The sequence below is a fragment of the Manihot esculenta genome, chromosome 14, assembly GCF_001659605.2.
Source record: "Manihot esculenta cultivar AM560-2 chromosome 14, M.esculenta_v8, whole genome shotgun sequence".
In the NCBI taxonomy this organism is placed as follows: domain Eukaryota; kingdom Viridiplantae; phylum Streptophyta; class Magnoliopsida; order Malpighiales; family Euphorbiaceae; genus Manihot; species Manihot esculenta.
In genome coordinates, this window is record NC_035174.2 from 7,298,149 (window position 1) to 7,311,614 (window position 13,466).

General features: G+C 32.6%; 1 protein-coding gene across 1 annotated transcript; it reads left to right on the forward strand.

Annotated features, from left to right (window-relative positions):
- Nucleotides 1-9,453: 9,453 nt before the first annotated feature.
- Nucleotides 9,454-13,466, forward strand: LOC110600343 (agamous-like MADS-box protein MADS2). Its single transcript, XM_021737179.2, has 8 exons — nt 9,454-9,784; nt 12,099-12,177; nt 12,336-12,397; nt 12,475-12,574; nt 12,693-12,734; nt 12,814-12,855; nt 12,969-13,105; nt 13,228-13,466. The coding sequence occupies exons 1-8, from the start codon at nt 9,600-9,602 to the stop codon at nt 13,307-13,309; spliced, it is 729 nt and encodes a 242-aa protein (XP_021592871.1). The 5' UTR covers nt 9,454-9,599; the 3' UTR covers nt 13,310-13,466.

Genomic DNA, 13,466 nt, shown 5'->3' on the forward strand with positions numbered 1-13,466 from the left:
ACTTCGAGAAGGGTGAAGAGGTGGGCAAGAGAGTTTGGTTCTGATCCTTCGTTTCCAGCTCAGCCAAGAGTTGCTCTCTCATCTTTTGCAGTTTTTGGTCTACGCTCTCCTCCCCCTGTCTAGGTTTCTTCTCCTGGTGGCACTCCTCCTCCCATGTCTCGCTCCTCATCCTTCCAATTGTTCCGGCGGAATAACTATTGACTTCATCATTCTCGATCATCTCTCTCACTCTCCTTCCATGAACCTTGGCCTCCGATTCTTCCCCTTCCCCAGCTTTTCTCTCCCTTTCTCCGGTTTTGCGGCTAACTGTTTGGGGATGGTTGAGGGTAGGTTGAGGTTCATTGGTCTGGGGCTCTTCTACCACTGGCAATACGTTTGTTGGGGTGCTAAGGCCCCGTTGCTGCATTGGCCCCGTTGCTGCATTATCTGCCCCAGCCAGTGGGCGGTACTTTGTAGTTGGAGGGCCATGGTTTGAAGGTCCTGGTTGGACAAGGTAGCGGCGGAAGCATTCCCTGCCAAGCTTGGCGAGGGGTTGAAAGGGATTGGTGTTTGATTGTTTGGTGTTGTAGGACTAGAAAAGGAGAACTGCTGCCCCTCTTGGGCAGAGCTCAGGTCATTTGGAGTGACGTTATTTTCGTTGTGGTTAGCCATTGTGGATCTCAGTGGGTATTATAAGAGTGGAACTCCGGGGATGAAAAGATCTCCTTCGTTTCCCACAGACGGCGCTAATTGATGATCTGAGATCCAGAAAATAGGGTTTTATAAGGGTTTTGTAAAACTGGAAAAAGCTTAGACTTGGAGGAGAGTATTTCTCCTTTTATATGTTTCCTTTTGTCTGCTAGTGACGTGTATCAGAATGCATGTCATTGGGCCACCTGTCCCTGTCACGTTGATATGGACGTACAAGGAAATCAGATCGTTGCCCCATGCGTAACGGCCCTTGATTCTCCCGGACGCGCGTATGGGTGGTTCCAAGTGAAGGATGGGTAGGTCTTCTTCCTGATTCTGGGCCGGACTGGAAGATATGATGTGAACTGAATCCAGAGAGGATCTTATTCATCGGACCCAAAGGGCTAGGCCGGTCTGACTGAGGGGATTGATGGGAGTCCGATCTTCAGACTGAGTGGACCGAACTTGATGCATGGGATGAAGCTTGAGGGCCTCCAGATGCTGGTGTCGTAAGCCTGGCCCCAAACTGGAGTGGAGAAATCCAACGGTCATCAAATATCATTATGATACTTATATAATTCTTTAATTTTTTAAGAAACATTTTAACTGAATTAGAAAAATAACAAAGGAAGAACCTAAATGGGATTGTCAGACTGACAGTTTAATTACAATAAAAAATTAAGAAATATAATAAATAAAATAAGTATTTTTTTTTTCTAAATTGCGTCATCCCAGCTAAATAATCCCATAAACGCATTTTCTTGAAATATATTAATTTTTCTGTGGATAATATTTAATTTTTTTATTTTATGTATAAAAATTAAAAATGAAAAAGTGAAAAGGAGTGTGTGGTTATGGCGAGTGAAGGGTGTAAAGGCAGCGAACGTCATTTCATCGAAGAAAGCCTGGCTGTTAATATTACCTTTACAATGGGGCAAATGGTAGCAGCCAGCTGTTACCCAAATTTACCATTAAATCTTCCCTTCCTTTTGTCCTTTTCTTTTCTTACTCCTTTTTTATCTTTTTTTTTTTTTTTTTATAAAAAAAAAACTATCTAAACAAAAAATTAAGAAAGTTAAATTCTGCTTTGGAGTTAAACTTCTAAATAAAAAAATTAAAATAAACGAATAAAATATATACATATATATTCTATATATATAAAATTGTGTTATTATCAATTATTAAATTACTTTCTTGTAACTGATGGTAAGATTAAAGAAGTTAATGATAATTGATTTTTTTTTTTTGAAAAAAACCATTTAATAATTTTTTAGTGAATTATCATAATTGAAATTCAGAAAATTTTCACTTTTAATTAATAGCTCCGCTAGTTTGAATGAAAGAAAGAAAGTAAAGGAAGGATTTGTTGTTTCATTAAACTCAACTGAACTTTGGGTCCCCTGCGCAGCTACTTTGGTCCAGAAGTCCAGCTCTGCAACTGCATCAGATATTGCAGTTATTTCTACACGTCGATTTGATACACGTTGAGCTTTTATCTTCAACAACTCTGGACTAATTTTACTTGGTACGCTTGATATTTATTTAATTTTATTAAAAAAATAATAAAATATATTTTCAATTGTTATATAAATTTTAATATGTTCACACCCAATTAAATTACTAAAGACTAAATTACTTTTAGCTACTAGTAGTGGGCAGATATATGTTGATTTACTTGGTATTCCTAACATCTCAGACGTATTAAAGACCCAAATGAAATGGGATCATTTATGAAATTAAATGTCTTTCAAATTTGATGGCAGTAAAAAAAAAAAAGGGAGGTGATTGATGAGTTAGAAACAGTATATTAAAAAATGAAATGAATGGATAAGGAAGATTTATTGAGAAAAATAAAAATAAAAAACATATGGAGCGAAGAAAAAAGTAGAAAAAAAAAATAAAAGAGAAGACCCCATCCCTTTTTATCTGTCTATGTTCCTGCTATTGTGCTATCTGTTCACTCAGGTCCGTACGTACGGACGTGTCAGACCTCTCTCCACGCCAGACAGTTATTTAATTTTTTTGGCGCACGTGCAGGCAGGACTGCGAAGTGTCTGGACTAGCTCCTCTCTCTCACATCACATCACCGGACTGGATTTCTTCCTGCTCGGTCTGGATTCGCAGGTAACCCATCCGGCCCTGTGTGTCTGGATCGAGACCTAAAATACTGAGTTGGTCAGTCTAAAAAGGGCTTGATAGACTTTGGACCATTGTTCTCCTCTTGGACCCGATTTCACCTAGAGTAGAGGAAGTCCGGTAGCCATCAGAATGAAATTATATTTTTCACTTATCAATTTTTTTATATAATTTTATTTTATAATAATTTATAACATATTTTAAACCATTATTATACCATATTTTAATTAAATTTTATTTTTTCTCATTAGTTATTTCTATCTAGCCAAACGCTGCGGCCACTTATGAACCTTATCAATCTCCCTACCAACTTCAGATTTTTGTTAATATAAAAAAATATTATATAAAAAAGCTGTTAATTGTTATTATTTTTTTAAAAATGGGGATTGGGAATATAGCTCACTAAAATTTGTTTAGTCTGAAACGTAGTTATTGTTAAATATTTATAGCGTGGACACAGTTGGGGCTTGACTTGAAAAAACAAGTCAACTATGAATTTAACAATTTTAAAATTATATATTATTAATATATTTTAGCAAAGAGGAGAACCACAACCAGACGTCGATTATTTTCTTTGGAGTCTGGGTGGCATATCCATCTAAATTGGTATTATACTCTCAAAGTAGTCATAAAATTCAATATTTTTCTAAAAAATTAACTCTGGGTTGAGTTATGCAAAAATATTTTATTGAAATAGACAACTACAAATCTTTATAAATTAATTATTTGTATGAATTATAAAACAAAATTATTTGCAATTGTGAAACTAAATTATAATAAAACTGAAAATGGGAGATGATGGGTGAAGAGGGAGCAAAAGAAGTGGATGCCACCAAACCATGAAGCTAGGTTGCACTTTACAAGTAAAGAAGAGGGAATTGACAAGTCTCCACTAAATGTAAAAAAGAGTGAAAGTGATGTGGATGACCCCCAATTCTTGCATTGTCTCTCTCAAGACTGCAACAATTCATTGTGGCCAAACCAAAGGATAAGCTATGGGTGGGTAGGGGAAGTTTCCCATTTATGAAAGTGGACCCTTTCCATTTAATTTGGTTTGGTAGACCATCAACATGCTTCACTCACCCAATTTCTCTAGTGTATCAACTTGCACTTTGCCTCTATGCTGTCCTATCTATTGCCCATTTCTCATTCCTATAAGATAGCTACTAGCTAGAGATGGGTAATTGAGTTTTATCATCTTCTTTCTTCACTTTATATGGAAGCAATGCAACAGCCCACCTAAAACAAAAAGCCCAAACCCAATTCTATACAAACTTATATTTTGTGGGCTAGGGCTTCTGTATGTGTAAATATATTTTGGAACGTGGACGACTCATTTTGTGGTTGAACAAGTGAACGAACTCTAATATTTTGGAACTTGGCTAGCTTCACTCAAATACCTGTGAATTTGATCATAGAATAGCACAATCTCTTTTCTAGAATATGAAAGGCATTGTTCTCGTAACTATCAACCACTGGGAGGTTTCTTGAAGCCATGCATGGACGACGTTGGAGGTTTCTCTATTATCTTAAAGCATACTTATTAGTTTGTTCGTGTGCCTCCTCGAAGACTTTCTGCAGCATGGCTTGATTAGCCAAACTGGTCAGAAATCTTACCTTATGCAGATGGGAGCTAGCTAAAGGGGGAAAGATCCAGGACCTAGCCAGTAGCCACTAGCATTACTAGATTTGCGTAAAACCAAGCCAAGAGACCAGCCATAGGCAGTGGCACTCAATATAGTAGAGTAGCCTTGTTAAGTTTGACCTGAAATCCCACACACTTTAATAGCTATTCTGAAATTATTTGACTGTGCGAAAGTTTATTCCCTTAACTTATTTAAAGTTTTGAAGCTTGGGATATTTTTGTTCAAATTATAAAGTCTTATCTCTTACCTTGTTGAAAATAGCTTAATTATGGTGAAAAAAAAAAGACTCAAAAAGAGAATTTTAAAAGAATTGACATAAGCTAATTAAGCCAAATCACTATAAAAATCAAGTCGTTAATTACTTTCAACCCTATACTCATTTAATTTCAGCTCTTTTATGCTTATAATTTATTGTGTATTTGCTTGGATTACCTTGTAATTTTGTCATTTTTGTAAAATTTGATTTTTATTGAATCCGTTGCTATAATTAAAATTTGAGTAAATTATATTTTAATTTTTAAAATTTAATATAATTAAAGGATGGGTTCTTATATTTTTAAAATGGAACACTTAAATCCTTATATAATCATTCCGTTTAAATTAAAAATATTTCAATTCATAATTTTATTAGTCAACCGGGTTAGAGGAGAATAAACATTTCAAATACTTAAAATGCCCTCCTGAGCACTCAAATTTTTTTCAATATAGATGAGAAATTTATATTGTGTAAACTACACTTTGGTTATTAAATTTTAGTTTAATTAATAGATTAGTCCTTATAATTTTAAACTAAATCCTTAAATTCTTATAAATTTAATTCGTCTAAAATTGAAATTTTTCTATTCATTATAAACATTAGTTCAAATTTAGTTGATTATCAAATTTCTTTCTAAAATATTTTTTATAAAAATTTATAAATTCGTTATAAAAGTTTACAACCTATTTAAAGGTTATTTAGTATTACTTAAAAATAAATAATATTGTAAATATTTTTTAAAAGTTTTGAAATTATAAATATTGAAATATTTTAGTGAATGGAAATGGAAGAATAAGAAATGTTAAAAATTAATTAAATGAGATATTATAAATAAAAGTTGATGGGACTTAAATATTTTTTTAAATACAAAATATAAAATTAAAATATAATAAATGATAATGGGTTGATTATAAAAGGATTTAAGTATATGATTTTAAAAATATAGGGAACGATTTAATAAAAAATAAATAAATAAAATATTTAAATTATAATGAAAGATGATATATTGAGGGATTTCAATATACGATTTTAAAAATATAGGAAGTGATTAATTAATTATGTTAAAATTTAAAAATTTAAGTGTAATTTATCCATTTAAAAATAATAATAAAGATATTTCCACACGATAAAAACTAGATAAAATTTAAGTGTTCGATTTTAAAAAATATAAAAATTAATTTATTAAAATTGATCTAGATTATACTAAAATTTAAAAAGTAAAATATAATTTATCTTAGAATTTTGAATTTGTTTATAAAAATTACTTAACTATACTAAATTTATATAATCACAAATAAGAGTTTGAATTTAGAAAAATTTGAAGAAAAAAAAAATCTAATTCAGCCGTCTGAACCTTATCTAGGACAACACATGAGATATTAATTCCACGTGTATACTGCATATCACTCACCTACCCATGATCGGATTCAGAAAACCTTCTTCAGCTTCAATGATTGATAATATTTCACAAGTCAATAACGCATGTGAGATTGAAACCCGGCAAAGCTTGACAGATTCCTAACTTCGTCCACTCATTGTTGGAGCCATTAGATTTTGCTCACAAATTTAATTTATGTATTTGTGGGTTTGATAAATTTTTTTTCTACTAAAACAATTAAAAAATAAATTATGTGATAGACAGTAGTAGCTAGCTAGCCGATTGTGACATGAAAATCACGAGACAAGACGTAGTTGATTTAAAATTTTCTACAAAGTTGATTGTGGTGAGGAAGTGTAGGGAGCATCCACATGTGCTGCCAATGGGAATAATGCAAAATTGAAAAAGCTTCCTGCTCCTTTTAATCTATTTGTACCTCATTTCAAAGTTGTTTAAGATGTTGGAGATTTAAAAAAATATTTTTAATTTTCTAAATTAATTATATATATTTAATTTCTGATGTCATGAGATCCAAAGATTACAGTAGGTGTATAAACTTATTTAAGGAAGATCACGCCTTATCCTTTTTCCTTTTATTCTCTAGTAATATATAACCGCTTTTCTCTATCAAGCCCTACGCACGGACGGGTTAAAAGACTTATCAACGCCAGACGATCATTTAATTCCCTCGGTACGCATGCTGGTAGGATTGCAAAGTGACTGAGCTTACTTCCCTTACTTTCTGTCGCATTATTGGATTAAGCTTTTTATGGATAAACCCACATGCGTGGTCAGTCCGATCCACTTCTCATTACGAGACTGAATCACACGATATTAAGTCGATCTACTTGCGTGTAACTTGATGGACTTTGGGGCGTATCCTTCTCCAGAATCAGGCTTCGCCGCTTATAAAAAAAGCTCTGATCAGTTTCGGACATTGGTGCTGAATTAATTTGGTTTGTTTAATTTCATTCCATTGTTATTACAATTAATAATAACACATCATAACCATTTTAGTTGGCCAAAAAGCTGCCACGTATATAGATTATGTTTTTCCTCTTTGTATCCTAACCTTCTAAGTTACCTTTTAACTCTCAAATTTTTCTGAGAATTTATATTAATATATATTACATATTTTGCGTACGAAAACTAATTTAAATAATTTTAAAAATTGTGTTAATTATAGTAAAAATTCTTTGCAATCCCAATAATTTATATATATATATATTTTTTTCTTGACTTACGGAGTAAGATTAAGAAAAAAAGTAGTGTATATTACCAATCATGGAGTGTATAAAAAAGAAAAATAAAAATAAAAGTATATTCGTTTGAATGAGTTCTTCACATGGGCAATTAGAGATAAGGACAGAAAGCAAGTATTGTCGTGTAGAAAATTTACAGTGTTGCTATCAGTGCGAGTTGGAGTTTATGATTAAGTATGGACCATTTCCAGTTCATTTTTTCTTATACACTTCTTCAGTATCGATTCTTGTTCAATCATCTCATGCACAGCTTTGCTTATGCATTTAAAATTGTATTATTTATTATTATCTACTGCTGGACGACGTCACAGAGAATCTCAACTTAAAAAGACTAGCTAAAATCCATTATGTAAAGGGGAGGAGTTCATCCTAAGAGTCGGCTATGCATTTACTGCCCTTCTAATTACACAATATTGAAAGGTTTTTCGGCTTCTATAGTAATTTTATTTTCTGGGTCTCATGGTCACTGGATAACATAGGGAATTCAGATCATGTTGAAGATCTTCTTATGGCGTGGCTACTAGTGATCGGAGTTCATTGACTGATCTTGTTAATGCGACATTTGCGCTGTTCTTGCTTTGAAAAGCAGGGTTGTTGTATTCTTATGGTATACCTGGTCTAGCTTCTTAAGATTTTTATTTTTGGTGTTTAGCATTTCTTTTGTATGAGTTTAGTTATTGAGTTCTTTAGCTGGGATTTTCTTTTCATTCTTTAATATTTAATAAAATTTAACACATTTAAAATTAATATAATAAAAATTTTATTTTTTTAATTAATATTTATGAAAATTTATAGAAAAAGTTTAAAGTTCATGGTTTTATTTATTACTTGTTTATTTTACATCAGAATCGTCGGATGGAGCCGCTGAGAATATTTGAAACTTTTTCTATAGGGTTTAAAACCTGCAACTTCTTTCTTTTTTTTTTTAAAAAAAAAATTCAATTCTGCAACTTATAACGAACTTTTAGTCAAATTAGGGTTTCTTCACTTATTTCCTCGGGAGACAATGTCTTGCTTCCTACACACGTGTCAAGCTATGGATACAGCATCAGCAATTTCTTCAGCGGTTTCTTTTTACATATTTACCGTGAACCTTAAACTCTTTTGACACGTGTCCTTCTAGCTGGTTGCAGGTACGGTATTCATTGTTTCCAATCCGTCTCTCCAGCAGTTTCACCTGAGTTTGTCAGTCCATCCATGGCCATCCACTCCTACGGTGACACGTAATAATAGGCTGTTATACTGTTTAAAAATAAATTACATAACAAAAATCGGAGATTCTACATAAATAGATTTACAAGTATTTAGAGATTTATAATTTAACCGAAGATAAAATATTGCATGTAAAATTTTTTAGCTGTTTTCTCTTTTTCGTTATTATTTTTCAATTTCGTGCGTGTTTAAGGATGTTTTCGTTAACAAAAAATCTCTTATGCACAATCTACAATCGATCTTGTTTTTCTCAGGAAAGTATACAAGAAAATGAAAAAAAGAAATTGATAAAAATAAAAAGGAAAAAGGTGATTGGCAGGGTAATCATAAAAAAAGAGAAACAAGAGAGAGAAGTAGCAATATTGAGCAGTCATAGGAAGGATGGAAAGATACCACAAAGAAAGGGAACGATACGAAGAAGACATGGCTAATGACTTGCATATCACCAACGTTGGATAAAACAGTGCCTCCTCCAATATTCATTCGACACCTGTCCTCCCTTTCTCTTTTAAGCTTATCCTCGACGTCCACTAGACATTCCGAGGTAACACACACACCTCCTAGAAAAACATGTATATTTAATTTTGAGTTAAAATGATGTGATTTTTAATTTTAAATTAGTTTAATTTGATAAAATCAAAAATTATACATTATTTGCAAAATATGTAGAAATTAGGATAGAAGAGATAAGCAAAAATGTCAGAGTGGTAGCAGACTGTGTGGATTATTACAGTGAAAAACTTGGTTATATGTTGCAGTGTAACTGAGCAAAGGACCTAAAGAGGACAGTTAGATCGATATAGAAACAGTACTGTATACATAAAATATAATTGTATAAACCCAAAAAAAAAAAAAAATTAATCCCATTTCCAGGTTTCCCATTTCCCTATTTTTATCTCCCTTATCTTTTCGAGTAGTACCCTTAAAATCCAGGCCATCGAAAAGTTCTCCATCTCTTAACTCAGACTAGAAAAAGCAGCTCATCTCAAGTGAGAGAAACTGCTTCTGCTTCTTTCGTTGTTTTAGGAGAAAGAGAGAATATGGGGAGAGGGAAAGTGGAATTGAAGAGAATAGAGAACAAAATTAACAGGCAGGTAACTTTTGCTAAGAGGAGAAATGGATTGCTCAAGAAAGCTTATGAACTCTCAGTTCTCTGTGATGCTGAGGTTGCTCTCATTATCTTCTCCAATCGTGGCAAGCTTTATGAGTTCTGTAGCAGCTCTAGGTATACCTGCACAGTCTCTCTCTCTCTATCTCTTTCACTATACTCGCATACACATTTGATATACAGATATTGCATGCATATATACATTATGCTTCAGGGTTTTCTATTTGTGTGCAAGATTTGTGCTTTTTAAGAACCAAGTTCTTGTTTTGACCTACTTCTAGGGTTTCAGAGGTTTTCATCTTCATGAACTTGTCCTTTTCCTTATCTTCAATCGACCTGTTCTGGTTCCGATTTGTTCGATTGTGCCTGGTTTTGATGATATATGCTAAAATTTGAAGAAAAAGATTGTGCAATTTGTTCTTGTGATGTTGTTTTTCTTTTTTTTTTTTGGGGGGGGGGGGGGGGGAGGGGTGAGAACTTATTGCTTTCCAAATTAGGGTACTAAGTACAAGATTTAGTTACAAACTAATTGTTGAGTTTTTAGCGATATCTAGGTCATCTTTTTAACCTACGGATAACAGATTGTTTATCGATGTTTGATTTCTCTTCAGAATTTTTCTCTCCTTATTGGTTAGAATTGAGTTTAGATTTTGATTAATGGGTATCACTTAATTTGCCAAGTAAACCCTACCTTGTAAATCAGTAAGATTTTTATTTTTTTTGATAAGGGGACAAGATTAGGATGTTTGAACCTGACAACATGAATGCAATAAAATCCTAGTTGATTAATTATTAGTATCCTAGACTACCCTAAGCACTTGTTCATCAATCACTGTTGAGATCTAGTGCAGGCGATGTGATGTTTTGTAGTGCAAGTCTGCTGAACTTTTGTTCTGTAGCAATAAAAGAGGTTTCAGACATTGAGAGAGAGAGAGAAAGCACTGTTTTATTTATTCCATAACTGTAAATATATGAAAAAGAAGCTCCATAATCATAACGATCTTTTATTTCTGGTTAAAGACCTCTATTTTTCTTTTCTGCAAAATTCTTTAATTCTGACGATAATTTTTTAAAATTACCATTTTTGAAGAGCTAGGATTAATGCAGTGTGAACTGTGAAATCCCTTGATTATGCATACCATGTAATACCATAAATAATAAATCTCTGTAAGTATATGAGCCACCAAAACCTTCAAAATTTGTTCAGAATAATTTGGATTACATCTCCTTGAAGAAGAAGAAGAAGAACGAGGAGGAGGAGGTGTCTCCTGATTCTTTCTTCTTTTAGCAGAATATTCTTACATTTAAGAGGCTCAGGTTTTCAATATGTTAAAGCTATATTTATATAAATATCTGACAAACCCTAATATAATACAACAGAAACCCTATATAAATACTACAAAAACCGAAATGGCATACCAAGACAAAAACCATTTTTTCACAGTTTGGGTTACCTATCCATTGTTAAGTGTTTTTTTTTTTTTAAATTCTAACCTAGAAACTTGAGCTTCAAACTAAGGCTTTTTTTTCCAAAAAAAAAAAAAAAAAGCTCTAAAACTTTTCAAATTGAACTCTTTTTTTTAATTTATTTTTCAAATCAAATTCAACATTCACAATTAAATATTCTCTTACACTCCTATACATATATATGTATACATCTAACAAACTTGTAGCTTCTATATTATTTAAATTATAATACTATTCTAAAATTATAATATATTAATTTCTTATTGATTTTATTGAATATTTTATTATAATCTTTTGTTTGTTTATCCATCAAGTCCAGTAAACATTAGCTTTTACTTGTCCTTAAAACTCTCTAAGAATGAATTTGATATTTAAATTGCTGTTTTTTGACACTTGGACCTTTCTTCTTTTATTGGTGTTTGTTGCCTTATTATTAATCTGTGTAGTACAGACCAATTTTATGAAATATTGTAAGAATTCATGTTCCTATATGCTGTAATTGCTGTGGTCCTGTTTGTTTTTTTCTATTCCTGGTCTTCCATGTTTTCTATATGGATGGTTTCTGTTTTTGTTTAGTGCAACTCAGGTGGTTTTATGTATCGTCTTTTTGCCAAGTTTTTTCACTTAGTACAATTTATGATGGAAATGTTAGTATTTGATCTTTGATACTTGAATTTTCATAAACTTACAGCTCAGCTTTTGATATACTTCATTTTCTATTGATATTCTAACTTTGCTATTATTAATTTTTTATTCTTAATCTTTACAAAAATATAATTATTTAACACTTAAATTTTATAAATTATAACTATTTAAATCTTAAACTTCATAAAATATAACTATTTCATTCACCTCTTGGTTTGGAATATATTATTGCACATATTAGTTGAATAAATTATAAATATTCAGTTAATTTGGCTAATAAATTTTTTTTTCTCATGCTTATCTTATTCCTCCCCCTCAGCATGATGAGAACACTTGAAAGGTACCAGAAGTGCAGTTATGGTGCATCGGAAGCCTGCCAACCAGGCTTCGAGACACAGGTATATATATATATATATACACACGCACGTCTCGACGATTCTTTTATTGTGATATTTCATTAAATCAAAATGCATGAAAGACAACCATAGAAGATATCAATGACAACTCTGAATAGTAATTAGGAAATTTTAACTCTTAGCTTGATGCCATTGTGTAGAGCAACTACCAGGAGTATCTGAAGCTAAAAGCTAGAGTTGAGATCTTACAGCGATCTCAGAGGTGATTATTTATTACCTCCTTAGCTATACCAAACGACATCACTTCAGGAATATTAATGTGTGTGTTTATACATGTAGGAACCTTCTTGGGGAAGATTTGGGTCCGCTAAACACTAAGGAGCTTGAGCAGCTTGAGCATCAGCTGGAATCATCCCTCAACCAAATCAGGTCAACAAAGGTAATTAGAACACATCTGGTTTTTCTTTGAATCTATATTATCATCTATAAATACCATATTCTGGCTATTATAAAAGTTACTCTTTTTTTTCATCTATTTTCTGTTCCTCGCTTTTCAGACTCAGTTCATGCTTGATCAACTTGCTGATCTTCAAAACAGGGTACCATTAATTTCAATATGTAAGCTTTGATATTATAATAAGTGGTTGATATGATGTGACATTAATTCTTCTTATGCAGGAACATGTGCTACTCGAAACCAACAAAGCCTTGAAAAGGAGGGTATGTATTTGGCTAGCATCTAACAAGCAAAGCTTAGCAATTGAATTCGTCTTTTATTTTATGGGTTATTGACAAATTTTCAATGCTGCTGATTCATTTGTTATGGACATTAGTTGGAAGAAGGCAGTGGGCAAGTTCCTCTTCGACTAGCATGGGAAGGTGGAGGACAAACAATTCCATATAGCCGCTTAGCAGTTCATTCAGAAGGGCTCTTCCAGCCCCTGGGAGGCAATTCCACGCTGCAAATTGGGTACATGCATATAATTACTTCAACTGCTTTCTTTTTTGTCGAAAGATCAACGTGTACACACACAGACTGCGATTATGGTAATTCTGACAAGGCTCATACTTTGCATTTTTCATTGGTTACAGATACAATCCAGTTGGTGCAGATGAGGTTAACCTTGCCCACACACAACATGTCAATGGATTCACTCCTGGATGGATGCTTTGACTTGGGTTATTAATTCCAATATTACTCTTTGGCATTTTTTTCCCTGCTAATAATATCATATTTTACATATATATATATGTGGTTGTGATCTATGCTTATTAATTATGCAAACTGTAATATAGTTATGATGATTGAAGACAATATCTCAAGTAAATGG